The sequence below is a fragment of the Podarcis pityusensis genome, assembly GCF_964106645.2.
Source record: "Podarcis pityusensis genome assembly, chromosome: 3".
NCBI classification, from domain to species: domain Eukaryota; kingdom Metazoa; phylum Chordata; class Lepidosauria; order Squamata; family Lacertidae; genus Podarcis; species Podarcis pityusensis.
This window is the reverse complement of record NC_138026.1, coordinates 95435540-95463522: the sequence shown is the minus strand read 5'-3', so window position 1 is coordinate 95463522 and position 27983 is coordinate 95435540. Positions and strand designations below refer to the sequence as shown.

At 39.5% G+C, this 27983-nt stretch overlaps 2 protein-coding genes across 16 annotated transcripts in view; one reads left to right on the top strand and one right to left on the bottom strand.

The window, feature by feature from the left end:
- The window catches only part of ESRRG (estrogen related receptor gamma), a 483548-nt gene that overhangs the window by 379255 nt on the left and 76310 nt on the right, over positions 1-27983 (bottom strand). The window contains exon 1 of one of the 15 annotated variants that reach the window (XM_081000576.1): positions 19273-19315. The exons of 12 other annotated variants lie outside the window; for them this stretch is intronic. The gene's annotated coding sequence lies outside the window, so the exon portion shown is untranslated. Of the gene's footprint in view, positions 1-1640; positions 1659-3250; positions 3268-19272; positions 19316-27983 lie in introns of those variants that run through there. 2 more of the 15 variants (XM_081000575.1, XM_081000574.1) reach the window with 2 other exon arrangements.
- Positions 19369-27983, top strand: part of LOC308474384 (uncharacterized protein) — a gene marked incomplete at its 5' end in the record, with an annotated part of 66606 nt that continues 57991 nt past the window's right edge. The window contains 3 exons of the mRNA XM_081000634.1: positions 19369-19450; positions 21499-21637; positions 21775-21868. Of these exons, the coding sequence (XP_080856760.1) occupies positions 19369-19450; positions 21499-21637; positions 21775-21868 (315 nt within the window). The remainder of the gene's footprint in view (positions 19451-21498; positions 21638-21774; positions 21869-27983) is intronic.

Sequence of the window (27983 nt, the reverse complement as noted above, 5' to 3'; positions counted from 1 at the left end):
AGAGAGGAATGCCACTAGTGTGAGGTTCCACCATGACAGAAGCTCATGTTGTGCCCTAAAAGGTGCCAACAAGCAGAACCCCACCCTCGTTAGGTTTTGAGGGGTATGCAGCTTTCAATCTGCTCGATCTAAATTCCAGTAGCTCCTTCAAGAGGCATCCCTCTCCCATCTTCTGCAAACCAGTTTGAGATTTGCTAATAAATCCATTATATCCCTCTATCCACTTAAGTATTGCTATTTGATTTACTGAAGGCTGTCTTCATGCCTTTGTACATTTTGCCATCCCACTGCCATCTAAATTATTATATGTATATATTTAAAACCCTTTTAATGAAAACAGTCACCAGATTTTTTCTTCTTCTTTAAAACACTATCAAGGTGCAGAACAAATGTTAAGAGGAATCTTAAAAAAAAGTGTGGTGTTTTTTCCTGAATGCTTCCAGTAGCAAAGGTTTCCCATTATGGGTGTATTTATGAAATGAGCTCTCTCTTTTCCACTTTCCCCAGGGTTTTATCATACCTGTGCACCCCCCAATTAAACTCGGTTGCTCCGCACTTTACGTGATTTCAGTTATGTGTGCAGGGGCCCAGAACATAACCCCCACATAAGTGGGGGGATGCTTGTATAAGGCCATCAACTTTTGAACTTGCATGATGTTCTTCAAGCATAGGTGTCCAGGTCAAAAATAGAACAGTACTTATATATCCAGGCAGATGGCTACAAGGCTAGGCATTCTGCTTTTATAAAGGTGGTGAGTAGAGACTATATTAGTTTGATCTCAGATTGGTGGAGGGAAGAAACAAAAATCAAGTGTGTGTGTGTGTGTGTGTGTGCGCGCGCACGCAGCTATTCCTGCAACAATAAAACTCTAAGCATTTCTATGGACAAAATGCTCTGTCTTCAACATCTCTAAGCTATAAGCATAAAAGTGTTGCTGTATGTAGGACTTCAACAGAGCTCAATTCCACCTAGGACATGGACTCATTTTGTGGAAAGTGACTTAGCTCCTCGCCTCAGATCCTATTTGTAAATTAAAATAATAATGATTTATAGCTCAGGATGAGATACTTGGAAAAGAGTGTGATAGAAATGTAACAAACAAAAAAAATTTAAGGAAAACAAAATCCAATTGGACTTGTAGTAGCCAAAGTTGTGTGAAGAACAGAATGCAAATTCCCTATTAAAGTTTGCAAATTTAAACAACTACCACCTCTTGAGACCCTGTTAAAATATGAAAAACAGAAGCATTCTCCAGTAGCCTTTAACTCAGGAATTGAGCTGGGGTGTAGGTTTAAGGGTACATGGTGAATTTTCTAATAGAATATTGGCAGCAAGAATAACTATAAGGAATGCCCAAAGGGACTGTAGAGAAGACTTAGCACTGAGACACATCTAGCTTCATAAGTGACAGAACTGAAATGAATTGAAGGTGCTGGATCCACGTGATCCTATAATGGGATGGATGTGAAAACAATAGGAGAGTAGAAAAGGTGAGATACCCCATGATGTTTTACCTCCTGTGAAGAAAAGAGACAAACACTCCATTCTACACCCTGGAAAACTCCACCTTTCACCTGTATGTAGTACTCTCTTCCTTTTCACAACAATATTTTATTTAAAAATCCCTCTAGAAGCTCACCTTGTATTTGGAAACAAAAATTGCTTCTGTTTGGTAGCCTGTGAAGCGTGATGAAGACACGGGTGTTAGATGATCGCTAAAAAGGTACTAAATGTTATTGCAAGACATACTTCTATCACTGATTTAACTACTATGATGCCTGTGCATTTGTACTGGAAATAAAATTGCAGAGAGATTTAGTTCTCTACCCTTAAGCAGCCAGTGTTTTGAACTGGGGTTCTCCCCAGCCCCCAAGCTACTTAAATTGTTATTATTATTAAATAAAGTAGAATATCCCTTGTATAACTGAATTCATTTTGTGAATATTTACTTAAATATTGCCTTAAATGTATCTTCAAGACTTCATAAGAAATTTTTCACCTGCCAAAAAAAATGACATTAAAAGCATGTGCTTGAAAAAGCTTATGATTGTTTATTTATCTAACCAAGGGATACAAACAATACAGCGACAACATTTTGAACTCTAGGATTAACAATGTAGTTCATCTCTACTCCACACACCCCACAAGGAGAAGTTGTTGATTAGATTTGAAATTAAATTAGTAATATGGATAGGAACCTTTTTTATCTTGTACTTTTATACTGTGAAACACCTTGTGGTCTATTGAGGAAGGAGATATACAAAGTTTAACAACAACAGTGCTGAGACTGTACTGGAAACTTCAACTCAAAGCATTGAACATAAACTCCAAACAAAATATGCTGAACTATAATTACTAATCAGTCACAAACATCTCCCCTAGTATGTATTGGTAACACCCAAAGCAAACTTTAGAAATTTGCTACCGGACCTGAAAAAAGCAGGAATGAATGCAGCATATTTTCAAGGACCACAATGAAATAAGTCTTACTATAGATATACATGCTCCACAGATAATGAAGGGCACCTCTTCAAAACCTACATCCCCATGAATCTAAATCCAATCATATGTTCCCTTTATAATAGCCATCACTTTCCTTTTCTGCATAACTATACATTGAAGCACTGCTGCTGTAAAGGTCACTGGTGAGATTTCAATAAATAGCATGGTATTAGTTACATATATGACTCTCTTTTCCCTTTATGCTACATTCAATTTTGAGTTTCTTTCTATTGGGTCTTCCTTGTTTTTCTTGTAGCTGAATGTCACATTTTCCATTTGCTAGTACTATCATCTATATCCTGCTGTATAAAGAATATTTTTCCTTTCCAACTTAGAGTTACATTGTATTTACACGGAAAGGGATAAATTAACTTATTGGACGATCATCCTGATGCCACAGTTCAGTTCAGTTTTTTGGACTGAAACCACATAAAACTCAAGAAACGCCAATTTTTACCCCATTCCTTTGTTTTACAAACACAAAAGTCTTGATGCCATAGTTTAACACTAAAAGGGTCAGCCTTAGGAAGCCCAAAGCTCCCTCTTTTGCATGGTCACCTCTACTCCTGTGTGGCTAAAATCTTGCTTTGTGTTATATGTGAACCAGGAATCCTGTTGTATGTGGGTTTTTTAAAAAAAATATATTTAAACAAGCAAGATTCATAACTCATAAAATGTACCGTAGTTTAGAATGTTAGAAAGTGTAAATCACAGAAAAGGATATGCACCTTTAGGTACAAATCTCACCTAGCTGAAGCTGTAGTAATTTCTCAAGCTCACACTGGACTCCTGTGACAAAATCACAAACACAATGTTCATGTTTCCATAACTTACGAAACAATATAACTTTAAAAAACCAAGTTTGTCTAAAGATATTTTTCAGTAGTCTACTAGGTTAACAAATGCCCGATTGCCCTCTGCAGTTAAATTTGAATTAAGATACTATTACAAATATGGCAGGTATCTTTATAGCTCTCAGTTGGACTATACAATTTCTGAATTTGCTTGCAAAAACTACAAAACATTGCATCTTGATACTGCAGTTTTCAAAAATGCAGTAAAATACATTCTTGTGCAATATAGTAAAACTGAAAAACCAATAAATGGCTCTAGTTATTGAGAAATTGGACAAAAATAGCCTATTGTCATTTTTTTCAAGACGGCAAATCAATAGATGATGAAAGGTTTTATTTTTTGTTACCACTGGAGTGTTGACTCTAGCAATAAGTGAGATGTTGATTGGAATTAAGGAGACAAGCAGTTGAGTGATATGCAAAATGGAACTTAATGTTTTCAAAACGGAGAGTTTGAGTGCAAACTTAAAACTGGGTTAATACACATTATCTGTCCCCAGAGAACCCCTGTAGTCCAATGAAAGATCCTAGGGATTGCCAGCAAATAATTTGAAGCAGACTCTCAAAACTGTATTTCCCAGGAATCTTTGGGAAAGCCATGACAGTTAAACTGGCATAAAATACAATAGATATGAATTTGCAGAACTATTACTATATCCATAGTGTCAGCATTAAGTTTGGTGCAGCTTCCTTCTTTGACTCCAAAACACAAAACAATCAAGATTAAAACATCAGATACTCAAGCTCAAGAAAGATGCCAAGTAGGGCACTAGCTCCTATAGTCAAGCACAGATGTGTTCAATGGAAAATAAGCCAAAGAGTACTGGTTAAGCCACACATTTCACATGGCGCTTCTGATTCTGCCTGTATAAAAAGACAGGGTTCAAGATTTTCCAAAAAGTGGGTTTCATCCCTCTGGCATCATTGAAAAAGCATAGGACCACTAGCCCTGATCTACTCCAGTCTTGCATAGTTACTTAGAAGCAAATTTCATCAAACTGGATGGAGTTTACTTTTGAATTAAAAAAAAAGCAAAAGAGAAAAGATACAGATGTTATGCTTATTTTTTAAAAATTACCCAATCAGCACTCACCTTAGAATTCTAAATTAAGACTGAGCCAAATGGATAAGGTGAGTTTAATATTTTCAGTGTCAAAAGGCACAGTGTCCCTCTATCAGCATTTTTATTTTACCATTCTAATTATTAAACAATTTGATTACAATTTCAAAATACAAAGATCTAAAGACTAAATTGATCAAGCTATAAATATACAAATGTTATGTAAATATTAAACACATACTATACAAAACATTCTACATTACTCAATATAATATCACCAAATCAATCATTTTGACCACAGTCCTAAAGCAGGTTACTTAAATTGAGCCTATTTCATATACATCTGAACCTCAATAGTACCACCAACAATTTAAGAGCCCTGCTTGATCAGACCAAAAGTCCATCTAGTCCATTATGCTGTTCCTACAGTAGCCAACCAGATGCAACGGGAAGCCTGAAAGGTAGACATGAGTGTAACAGCATGCTTCCCACTTCTGATTCCCAGCAGCTGGTATTTAGAGGCATACTGCTTCTATCAGAGGTGGTAGAAGATAGTCTTATCCTCCATTAATTTGTTTGATCCTATGTTAAAACCATCCAAGTTGGTGGCTACCACTACAACTTAATTGTTCTCATTCTTTGTAGAGTGACCAAACAAAAAAAAAATACACGTAAACATTTCATTCAATAGCCTTAAATTTGAACTCAGCGACATCACCATGTTTACTATCTGCCAATTACTTATGTTCTAGATTTCTATATCCCATAGATCTGGTATGGGGAACCTTTGGCCCTCCAAAAGTTGCTGAGCTAAAATTTCCATTACCCGTGGCCACTGGCCATGCTGGTTGGGACAGATGAGAGTTACAGTTCAGCAACATCTGAAGGGCCAAAGGTTGCCCACACTAGTCTATGGAGTCACTTATGAAGACCTGACCGCAATCTGAATGGGTTTCATTTTCCCTTTGTAATGTCAGTAGTTCACCAATAATCATGACATCATCATGTTCACATCATGAATACAGTACATGAATCACACTCAGGAAAGAGAAATAAGCTCTGAAGAAGAAAGACAGTTGCTAAAGTAGCAGATAGTAGAAGCAAATGTTGCTAACAACTTAAAAATATGAATAATGATTTTTGGGAAAATATATGGGACTCACGCATCCACTAGAAAGCTATTTTTGAAAAGAAAATTGAAACAGGGGAAAAATCAGTGTGTTCCTGTTGAGAATAAGACTGTGCAAATGAATAGATGCTTAGTGGAGTACAAAATTAAGTAATAAGCAAGCACAGCCTGTCCCAGAATAGTCTATCCTTGACAGTTGCCTGTTAACATTTCCTGAATCAGATTTCAAAGTGCAAGTATTAGGTTCAATTAGTAGAAAACATCCCCAATGCTAGGGATCTTGACACTGTAAGGTATTTTTCCCCTAGGAAGGAAGCCCACTATTTGCCAAAAAAAGAAACTTTCCTCTCAAAGCCAGACAAAAATTTATACAGCTGTTTTAAAATCTTATTCAAAACATGTAGAATACAATATGAGTATATTCTAAAAGAACACTGGACAAATAATTTGCTTACAGCAATCTTTTGTCTTGGAGATTCTGCAATTTATCTGCAGCTCTGTAAATAATCTGAAGATATACTGGCCCTTAGCATAAAAAGGATTGATGCCTGCATAATGCTGAGCAAAGGCTTGGAGCCCCAAACCAATTGCTCAGAATCTGAACTAAAATGATTTGAGCATTATCTACAGTTTATGCTTTACATTCAACAAAAATGCAAAGATAATATAAAATTTTGGTGATGATTTTATTTCAAGTTACAGGTGTACACAGTATTCCGTCAAATCAAAAAGTGAGAATTTATGTACAATTTATAATATGTAATTCCAGCATGATTTTACAAATATTCTTGTGCTGGGAGAGTGGTAGTTGTGCAGCTGTAGCTAAAACAACTTTTCTGTCCAGGAGCCATGATTACCGCACTTAAAATGAGTCTGCCAATGCTGAATCAAGTCACATCCTCGTGGTGTGGAATGAGCACATATCTGTCAAACTATAGGGAAGAAAACCTTAAAAGTCTAGATTGGGAAGGGAAACTCGCTATCAGAAGGGGAAAACAGAATACAATGGTGTTGGCATTAGCAATTTTGACCTGGGTAGCATGCCCTGCATCAATTTAAGTGCAGGAGAGGCCACTCACCAACTTTGGAATTATTCAGGAAGTGTTTCAGGGGTCTGAAAAATACATCCCGAACAAGGAGTGGAAATGCCATAGGACTGCACTGTCATAAATAGCTTCTTATGCAATAATTAAGTCCTAAGAGCAGTGCTTTTTTCAGGGGGTATTCAAGGGTACGCACTACCGGCACCTCTTTTTGTTGTTGTTAAAAAGTGTGGCACTTACTGTAACAACTTCATGGTGAGTACAGGCACCTTTCTTTACTTTTCTTTTTTAAGAAAAAAAAAAGCACTGCCTAAGAGGATGGCCTATTCTTGGAATGGCTGTCATGGGGCACATGGCATAATAAAAAACGGCTCATATAAAAGAGCAGACCAAGTAACAGGAACACAAATGGTGTGGGCATGTGCATTTCCCACAACCTGTCCCACATCAAAGGAAAAAAGACGCCTACATCAGCCACTGCTGTACTTGCTCACAGATAGGCCTTTGCATCTCTCCTCTGTTCAGAATGGAAGGGAGGGTGTCCACTCCTGGCATCCAATAAAATGTAGGCATATTTAAGGGTGGTATCAGTGTAGGGCTGGGGATGCAAAGGCTAAAGCAGGAAGTGCAATCAATCTCTTGTGCATTGTGTATGTCTGAAGGGATATTTACTGAGACATTTTGTGGCACCACAGGAGGTAGTGGCATGAACACTTCAGCACTAGTGGTAACTTAATTCATGAATGAAAAGGTTCATCAACTCCTGCTTAGGTGCATATGCCCTCACACTACACCACCAGTTCAGCCTTCAAAAACAACACTGTGGTTAAGACAGGTAAATGTTTGTTTAGTTTAATTCGTACACTCATTCTTCTAACCTAAGTATCCAGTAAAAGTGGCCTATAGTATCATGAAAGACTATAATATTTCAAAATATAAGCAATGAAAACAGCAAACACAGAAGAGGGAAAGAATGGGAAAGATGGGTGGAAAAGGCTCTTTCGTTCTTTACCAACAGAACTTCAGATAAAGGAGGTGACATGAAAGGCCTTAAAATCTGTGCAAATTCCAGAACTTTCATGAAAAGCCTGTCTTATTAGGTTGTCTTAGTTCCAACTCAGAAAGGCAAGTAAAAACAAAAGATTCTAATTTTGTTTCAGCTTAGAAATAAACCAGATGGGGATATATGTAGGATGAAGTGAGTGAAGGCCGTCACGAGAAAGTATTATAAAAAAAGTCACCAGGTACTGCTTCAAGAACCTGCCGATAAGCATCTTAAATCATAGTAAATTACACATTGCATGCCGGTGACTCGGTCATGGGAAATTATGGAGCTACGTGATGTCTCATTTGTTGTGCTGAAAACAAATGTAAATAAATTACTGCAAGATTCTCATTTACATTTAGGAATCCATCCTGATGCATGACATGACTGCTGATTTTATCCCCCTTTTAATGACATTTTGAGAAAAAGTAACATTCACTGAAAGGAAGATTGTCATGATCATAAGAAGTATTTGATTTCTGGTTGGGCAGTCCAAATGAAAAAGAGAAGAACAGAGAGGTCACCTCCCCCTACATGAGTGTATGTTTAGGACAAGCTTTCCCAAAGTGCTGTTCTCCAAATGTTTTCCCATCAGCTCCAGCCAGTATTAGGCTGGAGAAGGTGATGTAGGAAATCGTGTAGTCTTGTGACTATTTGCCTGTGTGTGTGCTTGTTCTACGGTAGAAGGCAGAATGTTAGCTAACATGCATTTAAAATCAAAGAGAAAGGCAAATAATAGAAATTGGTGCAGGTTTTGTAATTTTGTTTTCCCTCTTTACTCTCCATTTTCACCCTAAAACAAATATATTGCTTTTATTGTATCACTCTTCTGCACTTTTAAGATGCCTCTTTAAGGTGGTTGAAGACTACACATTATTCACTTTATTTATATAATCTTACCTTCTTCCTTCTCTTCCTGCAAGAGGTTCGAAACAGTTCGCTCTCAAGAAACTCTCAGGAAAAAAAACAATCCTGTTCAAGCACCGACCAGCTTCAGACCCACAACACATGCCTTTAGACTCTCATTCATAGAATCACAGAATCATAGAGTTGGAAGAGACCACAAGGGCCATCAAGACCAACCCCCTGCCAAGCAGGAAACATCATCAGAGCACTCCTGACATATGGTTGTCAAGCCTCTGCTTAAAGACCTCCAAAGAAGGAGACTCCACCACACTCCTTGGCAGCAAATTCCACTGTCGAACAGCTCTTAATGTCAGGATGTTCTTCCTAATGTTTAGGTGGAATCTTCTTTCTTGTAGTTTGGATCCATTGCTCCGTGTCCGCTTCTCTGGAGCAGCAGAAAACAACCTTTCTCCCACCTCTATGTGACATCCTTTTATATATTTGATCATGGCTATCATATCACCCCTTAACCTCCTCGTCTCCAGGCTAAACATGCCCAGCTCCCTTAGCCGTTCCTCATAAGGCATCGTTTCCAGGCCTTTGACCATTTTGGTTGCCCTCCTCTGGACACGTTCCAGTTTGTCAGTGTCCTTCTTGAACTGTGGTGCCCAGAACTGGACACGGTACTCCAGGTGAGGTCTGACCAGAGCAGAATACAGTGGCACTATTACTTCCCTTGATCTAGATGCTATACTCCTATTGATGCAGCCCAGAATTGCATTGGCTTTTTTAGCTGCCGCGTCACACTGTTGGCTCATGTCAAGTTTGTGGTCAACCAAGACTCCTAGATCCTTTTCACATGTACTGCTCTCAAGCCAGGTGTCCCCCATCTTGTATTTGTGCCTCTCATATTTTTTTTGCCCAAGTGCAATACTTTACATTTCTCCCTGTTAAAATTCATCTTGTTTGTTTTGGCCCAGTTCTCTAATCTGTCAAGGTCGTTTTGAAGTGTGATCCTGTCCTCTGGGCTGTTAGCCACCCCTCCCAGTTTGGTGTCATCTGCAAATTTGATCAGGATGCCCTTGAGTCCATCATCCAAGTCGTTGATAAAGATGTTGAATAAGACCGGGCCCAAGACAGAACCCTGTGGCACCCCACTAGTCACTCTTCTCCAGGATGAAGAGGAACCATTGATGAGCACCCTTTGGGTTTGGTCAGTCAGCCAGTTACAAATCCACTGAGTGGTAGCATAGTCAAGACCGCATTTTACCAGCTTCTTTACAAGAATATCATGGGGCACCTTGTCAAATGCCTTGCTGAAATCAAGGTAGGCTACATCCACTGCGTTCCCTTCATCTACCAGGCTTGTAATTCTGTCAAAAAACGAGATCAGGTTAGTCTGACATGACTTATTTTTCAGAAATCCATGCTGACTATTGGTGATCACAGCATTCCTTTCTAGGTGCTCACAGACTGTTTGCTTAATGATCTGCTCCAGAATCTTCCCTGGTATTGATGTCAGACTGACTGGGCGGTAAGTATTTGGGTCCTCTCTTTTCCCCTTTTTGAAAATAGGGACAACATTTGCCCTCCTCCAGTCTGCCGGGACTTCGCCTGTTCTCCAGGAATTCTCAAAGATGACTGCCAGTGGTTCTGAGATCACATCTGCCAGTTCTTTTAATACTCTTGGATGCAGTTCATCTGGCCCTGGAGACTTGAATACATCTAGACTAGCCAAGTATTCTTGTACTATCTCCTTAGTTATTCTGGGCTGTGTTTCCTCTGCTGAATCATTTGCTCCAAATTCTTCAGGTCGGGCATTGTTTTCTTTATCGGAGAAGACTGAGGCAAAGAAGGCATTGAGGAGTTCAGCCCTTTCTGTGTCCCCTGTTTGCATTTCACCATCTTCTCCTCTGAGTGACCCCACTGTTTCTTTGTTCTTCCTTTTGCTACAAACATACCCATAAAAGCCTTTTTTGTTGCTTTTAACCTCTCTAGCAAGCCTGAGTTCATTCTGTGCTTTAGCTTTTCTGACTTTGTGTCTACACGTGCTGGCTATTTGTTTGAATTCCTCTTTGGTGGTTTCCTCCCTTTTCCATTTTTTGTACACATCCTTTTTTAATCTTAACTCAGTTAAAAGTTCTTTAGATAGCCACCCTGGCTTCTTTAGGCACCTTCCATGTTTCCGTCTCATTGGTATTGCCTGAAGTTGTGCTTTTACTATCTCCCTCTTAACAAACTCCCAGCCATCATGAACTCCCTTTCCTTTTAGTATTACTGTCCATGGGATCTCACCCAGCACTTCCCTAAGTTTTATGAAGTCAGGTTTCTTAAAGTCAAGAAATTGAGTCCTAGTATGCTTGGCTGCTCCTTTCCGCTGTATAGTAAACTTCAGAAGAGCATGATCACTCGCGCCTAATGATCCTTCCACTTCTACCCCACTAACCAGGTCATCAACATTGGTTAGGACCAGATCTAAAATGGCTGTTCCTCTTGTTGCTTCTCCCACTTTCTGGACAATGAAGTTGTCTGCAAGGCCAGTGAGGAATCTGTTTGACCTTATGCTCTTGGCTGAGTTTGACATCCAACAAATATCCGGGTAATTGAAGTCCCCCATTACTACTATCTCCCTTCCTTTTGCATGCTTGGCCATCTGTTCCAGGAAGGCATCATCTATGTCCTCCGTTTGGCTTGGGGATCTATAGTAAACTCCCACAATGAGGTCACTGTTATTCTTCTCTCCCTTAATTTTGACCCAAATGCTCTCACTTTGGCTTTGAGGTTCTAAATCTTGGATCTCTTCACAGGTATACACATCCCTGACATATAACGCCACTCCTCCTCCTTTCTTGTCTGGTCTGTTTCTCTGAAATAGATTGTATCCCTCCATTATTACATTCCAATCGTGGGACTTATCCCACCAGGTTTCAGTGATGCCTATTATGTCATATTTAGTTTGCTGTACCAAGAGCTCAAGCTCATCTTGTTTATTTCCCATGTTTTGCGCATTAGTATACAGACACTGAAGTCCATTAATCATTCCCCCGTGTCTCTTATTTAAGGATTTTTTCCTCCCACCACTAGGTCTGCGTGCTGTTTGCTCCATTTGGTCTATGACATTTGGATGATCATCTTCATCAATTGATAGACTCCTACCTTCAGGAGCACTGTCTCCCTCCCCCACATTAGTCAGTTTAAAGCCCTCCTGATGAGGTTTCTGAGATTTTTGGCAAAAACATTCCTCCCAACCGTTGTGAGGTGCAGCCCATCGCTTGCCAGAAGTCCATCTTCAAGAAACTGCAGTCCATGATCTAAGAATCCAAACTGTTCCTGTTTACACCATTTGCGAAGCCAGCTGTTCACTTCCACTATTTTCCCCTCTCTCCCTGAGCCACGTCGTTCAACTGGGAGGACAGATGAGATGACAATTTGTGCATTTAATTGCTTCAATTTCCTGCCCAGAGCCTCGTAGTCTCTTTTGATCTTCTGGAGGCTATTGCTTGCAGTGTCATTGGTTCCCACATGAACCAAGAGGAAGGGGTATTTGTCAGTGGGTTTTATGATTCCTTGCAGTCGTTCAGTTACATCTTGGATCTTAGCCCCGGGGAGACAGCACACTTCCCGAGACATCTTGTCAGGCCCACAGATCACTGCTTCTGTTCCCCTCAGTAGGGAATCCCCTATCACCTCTACACGCCTCCTCTTAGGTTTGGTCGGGGTTCTTCCGTGAGCTGTCCGTTCCAAGGTCACCTGCACATTCCCTGAGGACTGACTTTGCTGCTCGTCTTCATATACCTGATCGACTGTAATGAGGGAGAGATCCTCAAATGGAGTCTGCTCTTTGTCTTCCATGCTAGGGGAGAGGACCTCAAAGCGATTGTGTATTTCTAAACAATCAGAGCGAACCCTGGGCCTCCTACTTCTTTGAGTCACGTTTCTCCATATATCTGGCTCCTGTGTTGGTGAACTAGCCTCCTTCTCAGGGGAGTCCCCTGTCTCCTCCTTGGTGGAGACGGTGTGCTCCGTTGCTTCCAAGAAGAGCTCCAGCTCTCTAATTCTTTGGAGCGTAGCTACACGTTCCTCCAGTTGCTGGACTTTGTCTTCTAAGAGGGCAATCAACATGCAATTGCTGCAGGTAAAGCTGCCTGCAACCTTTGGCAAGATGGCAAACATTGCGCAGGAACCGCAGGCGACTGCAGCTGTTCCCTCCCCCTCCATCGTGAGAACGTGTCGTTGGGGATGGCTACAGCCATCATAAAAAGCGAGAAGACAGGACAAATAACTCCCCCCCAAAAAAAACCTAGGTCTCCCCCAACAAACGTTTGAGACTAGCTCCCCTAAATCTAAAAGATGGATCAAACTGCGCGCGCCGCTAGAAAACCCTTTTTGCTCCTTCTTCAGCTGCTGCCCTGCAAGCTCTGATAAGCTCCTCCCACAGCTAATCACCTGCCTCAACAGAAACCCTGCCCCCTCTGACCTTTGCACAGGGAGAGCAGCTAATCAGCCACAAAGAAACACACACACAAGAAAACCCTTTTTGCTCCTTCTTCAGCTGCTGCCCTGCAAGCAGCAGCTTGCAGGGCAAGAGATGCCAATGACATAGAAAGTTAAAGCACCACAGTTAATCAAACAGGAGGAGTAAGGAGTAAGGTGGTCAGATGCCAAGGTAGGACTGGAAGACCTAGGCATATGTAACCTTCAATCTTGGGACAGAAGAGAAAATTTCAAGAGTTTGGTCATCCTGCATGACAGAGTACATCTCACCAAAAAAATCACGAACCTCTTCTGTCCAATTAATCAAGCATGGCAGTCCTGTTCTCCTTTGTATCTGGCTACCCTAGCCATACAAATGAAGACAAAATGCAACAAATGTTTTTAAAAGCCTGTTGTCCCCCTAGACAGAGTAAATACAAAACTGCAAAGAAATGGACTTATTTATATTGTCACTCCCTGTGCTGCCCTAGTAACAATACTATGCATACTAAACAAGCATGCTTTAAAAAGGAAGATGCTGGCTTATAGATAGAAAAGCCAATGCTAAGAAGATCCTGGGGGTTCGATTTCTGATACTGTCGGTCCATATTTGTATGTCCAACAGATACTACTAAAAATAGTCTAAAGATAAAAGAAAAGTTTTCCAAATGGGGGAATGCTGCAATGTTCTGCATCCCTACATGTGGCAGTGTATTTACATAAGCCTGACTAGGTCAGGAAGTTTTTTTTTAAGGGACAAATAAGCAGGCCATGAAATAATTATTTTTCATTGTGCCCTGCCAAACCTACCCAGCCAAGGGCTAAATTGAGCTGCTATTGTGATTATTTGAACTGTGGAGCCAAAAGTCCTCACTGCAAAGCATCCCAGCTGTCCTAAATTTTATGATGATGGCGAATTTTCATGTTGGTTTGAACCCTGCCAAAAACATTCCACAAAAAAACAGGCAGGCTGGATGCCTGTTTTATCCTGTCCTGTATTAATTAACGATCTACAGCTTTCCTGAGAACTTTAAACTTTAAACAAATCACTTCCGGAAAGATTCACATGCTTTTATGCATATGGATACAGCAAACCAAATTAACATCAAGAGCCCTAACCAAATCTGCAGTTGTTTTTTTTCCATTCTATTCCACAGTACACTGAAAGCTTAAAAGCATAGTGGGTAGAACCAACACCGGCCTAATAAAGAAAGAGATTTATTTATTACTTATTTAGTAGAATTTGTATACAGTTTAATTATAAAACCTCTAAGAGGTTTACATAAGGTTAAGGCTGCAAACGTATAACTCCCTTATGTGGGAGAAAGTGCCATTGTCTTATTTCTGAAAAAACAGCATGCAGACTATGCATCCAGCTTGCATATTACTGTATATTGTACCCAATGCACCCAAGAGTGCCTACTGAAAACAACAATGGCATATTAAGAAGAAGAATACACCAGGGTGCAATCCTACATACATTTACCTGGGAGCAAACCCCACTGGACACAGATGGTGATCCGTAATTGTCTCAGTATAGAAATATGGTTACTACTTTGGAATGTAGCAAAGATGCCATCTGTGGAAGGAGTTCATATTACAAAAGGTGTAAAGAGAGCCATGCTGTTAAAAAATTATCAAAAGATGGTGTTTGTTTATAAATAACAGTATTGAAACTTTACATTTTAAGGTAATATTCAACCAGATGTTTTGTTCAAAGTAATTTTTACAATTTACTGATGTGATCTTTTCTATCATTGTTAGCATAATATACCCGTCATGAATATACCGTATTATTTGCTCTATAAGACTCACTTTTTCCCTCCTAAAAAGTAAGGGGAAATGTGTGTGCGTCTTATGGAGCGAATGCAGGCTGCGCAGCTATCCCAGAAGCCAGAACAGTAAGAGGGATTGCTGCTTTCGCTGCACAGCGATCCCTCTTGCTGTTCTGGCTTCTGGGATTCAGAATTTTTTTTTCTTGTTTTCCTCTTCCAAAAACTAGGTGCGTCTTGTGGTCTGGTGCGTCTTATAGAGCGAAAAATACGGTATATGTTCTTATTTGGAAAATAGTTTTTAAATAATAATATTAATTACAACTGATTTAAAAATATCAGTAGATGAACTACTTGCCAAGGTTAGAAAGCGGGGGTTTACAAGACACTTAATAAAAATTAAGCCTTACAATGTTAGGAGAATGTATCTGTTTGCAAGCAGCAGGTTTCATTCCAGGTTTACACAACTTGCAACCAACCATGCCAAATACAGCCAAGATCCACATATTGTAGCTCCCAGATTCTTGACAACGCATGTTATTTGTGATCCCACCAAGCAACAAAAGCACAAAGTTCATCTAACCCCTTAGTAGGCTACCACAAACAGATGACAAAAGCATGTGGTTGGTTGAGATGCATGTTGTGTGTTCTATGGGCTGCATTACTAGGATCCAGGTATATCTTAAATGCCGACATCTTATCCACTCTATTATGATTTATCACATGTATATACTGCCTTTTTCCAATGCACTCAAGGAGGCAGACAGTCCAACACACTATTTTCTGTTTAATAGAAGAGCCAAAATAGTTGATGGCCCTTTTTATGTTGACAAAGAATGCTGCAATGAATGTCTCACCTCTCCCTCTGATGTCACCATTTAAAATGCCCTGCTGGATCAAGTGAATGGTGCATCTAGTCTTAGATCCTGTTCTCATAGTGGCCAATCACAGGAAGCCCACAAGCAGGACACGAATGAAACATCACTCTTCAAATTTGTGATTTCCAACAACTGGTATGCAAAGGCATACTGCATCCAACAATGGAGGTATTACATAGTCGCCATAACTAGTAGCCACCCATAGCTGATAATAGACATACTTCTATGAAGAGCCAATGGGAAGAGACCAATCATTTTAGGAGCAGGAGGGATTCTGATTCAAATCTCAATTCAGGCATGAAATTTACTGGATGACCTTGAGATGACTCAACCTAACCTATCCTATAGGATTGTTGCAGGGGAAATGCAGGGAGCTGCATCCTTATATATATGAAGGAGTGAGTGAGTAAGTGTGTGAGTAGCAGCTGGTCTCTAGGCTAGCTTCACTATCATTCTGCATCTATATGGGAATGGTTTTTAGGTGTTTTAATCATTATAACTTTTATGTGTTTGCTGCCCTGGGCTCCTTTAGCAGGAAAGGCAAGATATAAATTCTGATGGTTATTTAATTTCTATACCGCTTAATATATTTAAAATATCTCTAAGTGGTGTACAGAAAACTGAAGCAACAACAGACAGCTTAAACAAAACATTACAAAAATACAGTTACACTAATACAAAGTTACTAATATTTAAATCATTATGAGTTCATTTCTTTTCTGACACACTCTCCCTCTCAGCCTCCAGGTTCTCACTCAGGGTCCAAACAAACTTTCAGCTCACCCACAAAAGTTTCACAATGAAAAGAGTTCCTGGAAACAGCAAGTATCACCCAAGTCTCTCACTCTAGACTTGCTTTTTATGGACAGGCCCAAATTTAATAATAAATAAATGCTTTTGATTCATCATCTTAGTTCAGTATTGGTGACAAGTCAGCATCCTTTCAAGCTACCTTGCCAAAAAGATCCCTGTCAGCGGTGAAGAAAATATTAAAAGAAGCAGGGGAGAGTCTCTAAGGGATCCTTCTCAAGAATAGGCCAAGCATTCTCCACCACCCCTGAGGGCGCCAGTCTTTTAGTGGGTGAAGGACATGCCATGTTGCACACACAATTACGGTATGTTCTCCACAGTTGTGCTCCCCTTTATCTGCTGCCTGAGGCAGCTGTCTCATTTTGCCGAACGGTAGGGACTGCAACATCTTTGTAGTTGAAGGAAAATACAAAAGCAAAAATATTTATGGAAACAAAATTGCTTTTGTTAGCAGAGATAATGTTTTATGACTTTAAATGGATTTTACTCCTCCACCCCAATCAAGGGATACTTTGCTACTAACATAAATGTGAGATGAAATTAATTCCCATAAATGTTCTCTTCTCTACCTTCCTGTCTCAATGGGCATCATACCCTCTTGTGTTCTGCTGAGGTACTAAAGAAAACCTACCTCATGTGACCACGCATGGAGAGCATTGACCTGTACTGAATTCCACCAACCACAAAAAAAATCCCCTCATGGTCTACTGTTGGTAACCATAATTTCCCAATGTTTTTCTTTCAGCTACAGACCCACCAAATTTTAAAAGTTCATTTTCATCTAAGCCCTGCTAAAAATCATTACGAAAACCAGTGAAATACTATTAGGGACTAATAAAAGTAGTAGAGATTTAACATATAGTTAGCTCCTAATTAAGAAGCCCATGAACCCTGCAATTTACCAAAAAGAAAAAAGAAAGGAAGAAAAAAGTAAAGAAGGAAAAAGCTTTATCACCAGAAACAAAGAAGGCAGTTAAAGACCTTTTGGATAGATCCATTTTAACTAACTTGTCAAATGAATCTGCAACTCTTTCTGATGGAGAGGGGATACCTCAGCAATTTAGGTACTATTAAAAGCTTACTTTGCATTCAGCTTTGCTGAAATTGTACATTTGATGGTATAACACATACTGTTGTTCAGTTGCTGCAGTCTGATTCAAAGTGCTATAAATATGTTTGCCCTTTCTGCTAAGCCTGCCTGAGGGATTAGCAACCCCCCAAAAGTTCAGTTGAATATTAACTGCATTAACTTTGCAGACTGTAACATACTGTTATACTCAAACAGCCTACGGTGCAGTATGGATGACTTGCTTAATACAAATATTTTCATGCAAAAATGTTTTCCTGTGGCTGGACAAAAAATAAATAAAATTGCTCTGTCAAAAGGGGACAACCTCCCTCACCTGCCTTAGTAAGATCAAACAGATAAATGACTAGACCTTTTTTTAAGAAATAAAAACTGAGCAAAAGACTTATCTCAAGGCAGATTAACAACCAGTTTTATGGATCTTTATTGAGAAGCAGATTATATATATTTCCATGAAAATTACTCCCATGTGCATAGGATTACGTATCCCAGTCTCATCTATATATTGTTATAATTATTTCAAACATTCAAAAGAACCATTTTAAGGATACAGACAGAAGATACAACTGAAGACCAGTGCAAGGCATCAACAAACAAATCAGGTATATGCATCACTCTTGAAATTTGAAAACTTTTGTTTCATTAGCAATGTTGCTAAATTTTATCACGCATCAGAAATGGAAGCAATTCAGTGTTCAGCATTATGAAAACTAGAGAGAAATGTACAGCATCACCAGGTTTGGAGACACTTAATTTGTTTATGAGACAAGCCAAAATTCTCATTGAATTTGGCTTCAAAAACTTCCCCACCCCAATTTCTCCAAATCATAATTGTAGTAGTTATGATGGGTGTATACGCATATGAAGGGCAGCTACTCACGGGGCACAAATTAGGCCTTACCAAAATGAACTCGGCACAAAGACCCCTGGAAATTCTAGCAAGCCAGGGCTTCCCAGCCAATCACAATTCCCAAGGATCTTTGTGTTGGCAATTTCCCTGTTGGTTAAGACTTTTAGTAGCTAATGCAGGTCAGTGGTACATCCCTTTCCTTTGTGTGCGCCCCTTCCCTACTCAAAACTGCTTAAAATAAGTATTCAGAGTTATTTCAGAGATGGTTCTCTGAAAAGATGGGGAAAGAACAAGCATATTCAGAATTCAGATGGGTGGGTTTCACTCATCTCTAACTGAACACTTAATTGTTTAATTGTTCTTATTGTTGTTTTTTTAAAACAAAAACAAAAAACCCTAATACCATAACATAAGAAAGGCCTTGATATTTCAAACCAAAGACCAGCATTCTGTTCTCACAGTGGCTAACCAGAATCCTATGGGAAGCCCATGAGTAGGACATGACTGCAATATGATCCCCAGCAAATGGAATTCAGAGGCCTACTGCCTCTGATCCTCAGTGAATTTGTCTAATCCCCTTTTAAGGCCACATAAGTCTAATGCAGTGGACCCTGGTACTCCAAACAAGACCTCTTCAAGGGGAGATTTGAAACCACAGTATTAAACTAGAAATAATATCTTTCTATAAAAAGTAAGTGTGCCACCTGCCAAATAATTATCATGCCACATAAACGGCTACCATCCACAGACCTGAGGCCTACATTCTTAACTCGTCTGTTACTAAGCTCAGCTTGAGCTCAACTGTATTTCTCAAATAAATACCTATCTTTTATTTTAAAAAAGTTATTAACATCTTACTGAGTTAAAAGATTGACACTATGGCTTCATATAGAAATTCTATCAACATAAAAGTACTACTTACAAAAATACATTTTCAATAGGACACCAGTGATAGGGAAACTGTTCTTAGACTACAACCCCCATAATTCCTGGCAGCTGGCCATGCTGACTGGAGCTTATGGGAACTAGAGTCCAACAATATCTGACAGTGCTCAGGTTCCCGATTCCTGCTCTCCACAGCAATATTCAACTGGCTGGCTGTAAGTTACAAACCGGGTTTTGTTTCGTGTTGCGTGTGGGTGTGTTTTTTGGTCTTTCATTTTTTTATTCATAAATTTATTCCCCACCATTCTAATGTGTCTGCACCTCTCAGGTTGACTAACAACAAATTAATTAAGGAAATCAGCAAGTCCAGATAAAAGCAAATACAACCTACTGAGATAAGGCCTCATCACATAAAGATCTTCAATCCAGCATGTCAATTGTGTAGCTGATTTAATATGTGTGTGTGTGCACACGCACACGCGCCTTAAAAATTCCATAGCAAAAAAAGGGCTGAATTTGTTTAATTTTATTTATTTAAAAGATTTATATCACAACTAATGGGACGCGGGTGGTGCTGTGGGTAAAACCTCAGTGCCTAGGACTTGCCGATCGTATGGTTGGCGGTTTGAATCCCCGCGGCGGGGTGAGCTCCCGTCTTTCGGTCTCTGCTCCTGCCCACCTAGCAGTTTGAAAGCACTCTTAAGTGCAAGTAGATGAATAGGGACCGCTTTATAGCGGGAAGATAAACGGCGTTTCCGTGTGCTGCACTTGTGCTGGCTCGCCAGCTGCAGCTTCGTCACGCTGGCCACGTGACCCGGAAGTGTCTTCGGACGGCGCCGGCTCACGGCCTCTAGAGCGAGATGAGCACGCAACCCTAGAGTCGGACACGACTGGCCTGTACGGGCAGGGGTACCTTTACCTTTACCTTATATCACAACTACCACAACTACTACAAATTATTGCGCACCTCTCAACATAAAGTCCAAAGAAGGTCACAACAATTCAAAATATATCATTAAAGACAGTTTCAAACAAATTACACTCAAAATAATATGATTGGTCCTAAAAATATAAAGAGGTCTTCAGTATACAAGAAAAGGTGTGTAATGAAAATATGCAAGGAAGCATAATTTAGGACTTTAAACACTAGATGGAACATCTTAAATTGAGCTCAGAAATGAACTGACAGACATTTTACAAAGCGAATCTACCAAGGTAAAATGAACTGTGCTTCAGCCACAGGTGGACCATGGAGAAGAATCTCTCCAGCAGATCTGAAGGAATCGACGGGATGATATTAGTGGGAAACAGCCTCAAAGGATACCAACAAGAGCAGAAAAGTAGCAGGAATGTAACTTAATCCTCTTCCCATCCTGCAGTTTGTTTATCAAACATTGTTTAATAATAATAATAATAATAATAATAATAATAATAATAATATATTTATACCCTGCCCATCTGGCTGAGTTTCCCCAGCTACTCTGGGTGGCTCCCAATCGTGTTAAAAATAATACAGCATTAAATATTAAAAACTTCCCTAAACAGGGCTGCCTTCAGATGTCTTTTAAAGATAAGATAGCTGCTTATTTCCTTCACATCTGAAGGGAGGGCGCCACTACCGAGAAGGCCCTCTTGTCTGGTTCCCTGTAACCTCACTTCTCGCAATGAGGGAACCGCCAGAAGGCCCTTGGCACTGGATCTCAGTGGCCCACAATGTCTGCCCCCACCCCCAAAAAGATGTGTGGACTCTATTTCTTTTCCTCTGTGAGGAGAAATGTGGCTTGCTGGATCAAGCAGGAGGAGAGTGGGTTAAGAATGTTCAGTGACATTCCATTCAAGCCTCTCATAGCTGTTTTTTTTTTTTTAATTAAATTCAGGAGAACATTGATGCATCTACTGTGAAACATCTAATGTAGCCCTCAATTGTAAATGGACCCCCAAACTCAGAGAATTATTTTCACATGGGATTCATTTAAATTGCATACATATGAACCACTGTGTATTTTGTGATGTCAGGAGTACTAGCCTCTTGGTAAACCTTAAAAAGCATCTCTGGAAATGTGTAACTATTGTGTTGTCCATTCTCACAACTAGTCCTGATCTAAATGGAACAGGTCTGCACATGTGCTTCATGTCACAACCAAACCAAATTTCTCAATATATGTCTGCTTTTAGGGAAGAGGTTGATGGTGGCATAATCAAAACTTAGTCCAGCATAAAAAGTAAGCGCTCCCCATTCCACCCCTGTTCTTTGCTCTTTTAGGTCCAAAAAGACCCATACGTCAGCAATCAAGTGACATTTGGACATGCCTAAAATGGTTTCGCCAGTACATGGATGGATATACATACACAGGGAGAGAGACACACACCAACTGTGGATATGAGTTAATACATATGAGGAAGTGGGCTCTTAACTATATTTTTTGACAAGCTTTTGAAATATGAATTTTATCTTTTAAACTAATCAGTATGTGTTGATGTCTTTAATTATCGGGTATGTGTTTTGCTGATGTTATTCTAATCTGTTGTGTACCACCAGGGCTTTTGTTCAGTCGGAACTCGCTGGAACTCAGTTACAGCACCTCTCAGGTGGGCGCCATTGTCATTATAAGAGAGCAAGGGAGGCGTTCATGGTGAGTTTTGACACCTCTTTTTCTAGAAAAATAGCACTGTGTACCAACCTTGATATTTTTTTAAATGAAAGTGTGGGTTATAAATAAATAAATAATAAATAACCCATGAAAGCATGTTATGCTTAAGGGGCTGCATGCCTCTTGACTGGTTTTGCTGCAACATATTAATATAGCTGCCCTTCTGGAAAATGTTTTGCAAGCAACCGTTGCATTGCAAGCTTTGCAGAGTTATATTAGAAGTACTTTTCATACTATTTCAGTTCTAGGTATTTACACAACAACATTGATTGCAGGAAACTCTGTGGTATATAGAAGGCTCTGCATTGCCATTTGCTTGAAAGCTAAGTTCATCCCAAGACTACTCTGTTTTTCAAACTACAACATCAGGTTCAAATGAGCTAAGCATCTATAAGCCACATGTTTTAATTAATGGTTAAAACTCAGCTAGTTATGGAACAAAGGGCTAACCAAGGACCAGCAGAATACACAAATACAAACACACAACACACTTTTACAATGTTTTCTTAGCAGAAAGAAACCCTGTGACAGTACTACCCAAGTGTAGGCATCCCAAAAGGCAATTTTATTTCTCACATTCCTGGAAATGATTCGTCTTTCATAATTTAAAAGTAATATCAAACCACTGGTACTCGTAGTTAAAGTTGCATTCTCTTGATAACTCAGTGAAAGGAATTAATTCATTTGGTACCTTAAAGACTTTTGGCTATGACTTACCTGCATAAATAGAAAGAACTAATTTACTAAAGAAATGCCCATGGGCAAACATGTTCCGGCTAATGAAGTGTTCAGCTTTTGCATGATTAACCAGCTGGTGGGGGTGGTGAAAAATCACAGGGCATAAAATAATAAGAAAAAAAATGATTATTAGTTCCCTTTTAAAACTGTTCCATGAAAAATGTCCTTATTTCAATTCACTGCTTGGAAAATTAATGTTCAGAAAGATAGATTCAAATAACTTACCAGGGGAGAAAAACTGAGACCATGTCAAGCAATCACTCTTTGCTGAATCACATCAGGTGGCTCAGGTGAAAGGAAAAGACAGCAGCCAGCTCTAGAGTAACCAGTTTACCAACATAACAGGTACTGCCACTTGTCATAAAGTGAAATTTCTAATACTGAATATTGCAAAATGCATTATGCAAGTTTAAAACTATGACTGGGCTTTGTGTCAGTTTAATTTTCTCAATGGTTCTCTGTGTCCAAGTACAACATTTGGCTTTGGTAAAAATATATGAACTGACAAAATTAGAAACAAGGTGCTGGCACATTTAATAACAAAAGTGGCTATTGTACAAATTTAGGCCAATTTGATCTATGATGCATTTTCTTGAAGGTGGTTTTCCTGTTCATTAAACATGGCATTTAGCTCATGATCAAATTCTCAAACGTTTTTCAGCCCTGTAAGGTGAAAATAATCCACACATGCCCTAAAGAAATCCCCCCCCCCCCCAGGTTATAGTCTTGAAGGAGACTTAAAATAATGGACAAGCTTTGACTGACTTTCTGCACAAAATGGAAAATCTGTGTTCTAACTATCTGGTTTATCAGAGGTCAATGAGGTGATACTGCTTAAAGGCAACCCGATTTTGTACTTCATTCATCCACTGTGGTTACGCAAGCATGTAATTTAACAGAGAAAATGAGTGGTTACCCTTGCTCTTTCTGACATGTCATCTCTTGAAATTAATGCATTTATGCTGTATTAATTATGAAGGTGCACAATTTTAAGAGGAAAAATAAATGTCTGTTTCAGGTGCCCATAACGCTTTAAGTAGCTAATAATGGACATTCTTTTTTCAGCTATTGCTACTTGCAGCATATAGTGGTGTTTACTTTTCACTTTAGCTCTACTGTAAAAACATCCCATCTGTTGAAAAAAAGCCAAACTGCTCAAAAGAAGTAAGAATAGTTTTCTGTATATCTGACAAACGAGCTTGCTACTTTACCAATATTCATGTTTGACTTGGCATTCATGGTGAATGGGATGTACATCTATAAACAAAAGGTCAGCTTAAGAAGACACTTAATAACCACTCTTTGCTCTCACCACTCTCACCTGTAGCTCTGTACATTGCCTTTCTGGACTCAAGCATATGAAGAAACATTTATAGCATGTACTTTGTCTCAAGCATTCCAATAACTATTTGGGATTGCGTAAAATATATTTCAAATGATATTACAAATGCCGAAGTAAGCACAAAGCAATCAGGTACGTCTGAAGACATGCCCATTAATTTTAATTAATATCTTCGCACCTTAGCTATGTCTTCTGAAAATCTTTGTTAAGATAATTTGTAGGTCCTCCTACATGATACCAAGGCTTGCAAACCCATAAAAAATAGCTCCACAAATATATATGTTTGCCCTTATCTAAGCAAGGCCTTCCCAGATGGAAAAAGTTCAGAAACTGAAGAAAGAAAGGGGAAAATATTGCATATTGCAACCCTGGCTGATTTACAATTCCTCTTCTTTGGATCCCATTTTAACTGAGATCCCAGAAACCAAATCTGAGTCATTTGATCTATTACTACACCATTCCCTCCAAAGTAATGCCACTGAAATCTAGCACAAAACCCATAGTGTCCAAAGTAAAATTTTGCTTCTGGGAAAAGGCTTCTGGAAAAAAACTTCTACTGTATTCTAAAGTCCTCCCTCTCCTCTAGGGTGTTGGGAGAGGGGTAGCAGCTCTGGTGAGGAACAAGTCATGCTCCTTCTGGGGTAGTTTGTTCACCTTTCGTCCTCATCCTACACTCAGCTCTCACCTGTGGCTCCTAGAAGCTGTCAGCATGCAACAGCTGGCACACCCTAGGAAACAGCTTCAACTGGCTGGCTAAATCAGGTGAAGGTACCTGATGAGTCTCAAACCCTCAGTGACTTAGGGACATCCCCTGCATGTGAAGACAGGATTGATGGATTGAGCAGACAAGACCAATAATGGGTCTAATGGTCAAGAAGGCAGTTACTGCACGTGCTGTAGAGGGGAAGTGAGGGGCAGATGGGGCTCATCCAGCTGGGAAGGTAGCCCATCTAGCAGAAGAAGAAGAGTTTGGATTTGATATCCCGCCTTTCACTCCCTTTAAGGAGTCTCAAAGCGGCTAACAATCTCCTTTCCCTTCCTCCCCCACAACAAACACTCTGTGAGGTGAGTGGGGATGAGAGACTTCAAAGAAGTGTGACTGGCCCAAGGTGCATGTGGAGGAGCGGAGACGCGAACCCGGTTCCCCAGATTACGAGACTACCGCTCTTAACCACTACACCACACTGGCTCTCTAGCAGAAGGAAAAGTCTGATTCTAAAGGCTTTGTGAATAAATCCCAAGGAAAAATTTGTATCTACTGCCTCGAAGGGCATCTGCAAGAGAAGAAAGGCTAAGGAATAAACCCTACACAAATCTAGAGTGGAGTCCCTGAGGTGGCTGGTTTCTTGTACACCTCCTTCTGGCAACTCCTACAGCCAAGCTGGTACCAAATGTATTGCTTTCCTTTCCTTTGGACTACATTAGTGAAGCTGAGAGGGGGGATGTTTTCATCTGGGGAGCTCAGGACCTCCAAACACACTGCCCAGGCTTGTGCCCCAGAGATCACTTTGGTGCTACTAACTCAGCAAAAGCAACATGGGAGGCATCACCTGAGCTCTGCAAGTGCAGCTTTCTCCCAATTGAAGTGCAGAGTGTTTGAGGACCGGGACATTCACAGGGAAACCAAAATGCTATTGTACTACCAACCTTACTGTATGCTTGTGAAACATGGACCACTTATAAACACCACTCCAACTCCTTGAAAAATTCCATTAACATTGTCTCCGAAAAATTCTACACATCACTTGGGAACCCAGGCGAACTAATGCCAGTGTACTGGAAGAATCATAGATCACCAGTGTCGAAGCAATGATTCTTCAACATCAACTTTGTTGGACTGGTCATGTTGTTCAGATGCCCGATTATCGTCTTCCAAAGCAACTACTCTATTCTGAACTTAAAAATGGAAAGTGTAATGCTGGTGGTCAACAAAAGATATTTAAAGACTCTCCTAAGGCAAATGTTTAAAAATGTAGTATAAACACCAGCAATTGGGAAACACTGGCCTGCAAACACTCCAATTGGAGAACAGCCTTTACCCAAGGTATCATGGACTTTGAAGATGCTCAAACTCAGGATGAAAGGAACCTGGAAACCTATGTCCACACTGTGGAAGGATATGTGGATCCAGAATTGGCCTCTATAGTCACTTACAGACTCACTGTTCAGACCATGTTCATGGAAGACAATCTTACTCAGCTACGAGTGATCGCCAAAGAAGATATGGTTTGTTTGTTTGTTTGAAATTAGACATGTAAAATGCTCACAGCATATGCAGGTTATCTTAAAAGGGTTTGGGAGTAGTTCTCCTTCCCCCACCCCAATACATTCATTGTGTCCATCAACTGAATAAGCTGAAAAGAACTGAAATGCCCTCTCACCCCACTCTAGAGGTGATAACAGAGTCCTTCTAAAATTGCAGACACATACTGTGACTGAGTGGCGGTGTTTGTAAACAACTATGGAAATATTTCTAATTATAATTCTTCAATGCTAAAATTAGAAGGTCAGTCAGTTAACTGTAAAGAGAGAGTGAGAAAGAGAAACGGAACCTTCCAAAAGGTTTAACTACATGAGAGAAGCCAACGATGATTAACCTAGTAGTAATTCTGAGATGTGAGCTACCTGCCTTCAGAATTTAAACTCTGAAATCATAATGCTTTGGACTTTCTAGAAATATTTTTTTTAATCGAAGAACAAAAAAACTACTACCAGCAACAAAACATGACTGTTTATTCCCTTGCTGTTTTAGATATCCATGATAGAAGAGAATGCTTTAATAAATATATTAAAATTGTATTTATTACTTTAGTTGGGTGGATCCATCATATTACTTGGCACAAGGCAGTTTAATATATTCATATATGCTTAGTTCAGTTGCTAAATATTCATTTTATTGATATTTCATTAAAGAAAAACAATAGTTTACTTAAAGTCAAAACCATAAACAACAACAATATCCTGACAAATAATAGAAAACATTAATATATTAAAACAGGAGCAAGCAGCATCCTAATGCAGCTGGCATAAATTTTTAATGCCCCCCCTGAGTATTTCTTATGCAGAAGGGGGCTGTCCTCTTGTTTATTTTGCCACCTTTCAGGACTACCCCTCCCAAAGTGGTTCACAACACATTAAAACACCAAAAATTACCAACAAAAATATTATAAAGTGTTTGAGCAGCAGCTCAAAACAGACCTAAGTTCATTTAAGTAGCAACCAGAATAAAATTTTAAAGTCCTCAAGAATCTCCTAAAACCCAACTCAGGAAACAAATACTAAAGTTGGCAGTTATAACACAAACTCCATCTACTCATCCCTTGCACTTCAATGAGAATACAACAAAGGGAAGAGATTTGTTTGTGTCATTTCAGGATACGGTTCAGCTCTCCTGAGCTCAGTCCATCTTGCCCTCAGAAGCAATGACTATGCATGGTGCTAATTGTATTAGAAAGAGACCTGGGGAAAGCAAGACTTTGAAGATACTAAACTTCTAAACAGATTATCTTTTTATTCAGTTAAAAAGTACAGTAAGCATAAGACATGATACAAAATATATTCCTTTTTTAGTAATCCCATTTGTTCCAAATAAGCATGACAATTGCTAATCTCCACCAGCTTACCTATTTTGACCTGTATTTAGGAAATTAGGATATCAGCAACCAAGTTCAATAGAGCCTTTTACTTGGAATGAAAATAGCTTTTTAAAAAATGCTTAAAATGCTCAGCTATGAAAGGATCCTAAATTGAATTTTAATTCAAAGTAATTAAATGTTTATAAACAAAATATGTAGATTTTGTACATGTTAAACGTTCTCCATTGCACCTCACTTCTACAGTGCAGTCTCACCAATAAGGCATCTCTTAATCATGCTTGCTAATCAGCGACATACTCTGGTTAAGCAGGAATTGGGGTGCCTTTAAATGTTTCCCCAGCCAGGTAGAAGCCACTTTTCCACAAGGAATTCCCATGCAACTAGGAGACCATCTAAGTGTTTCAGCCATATGGGAAGTCCC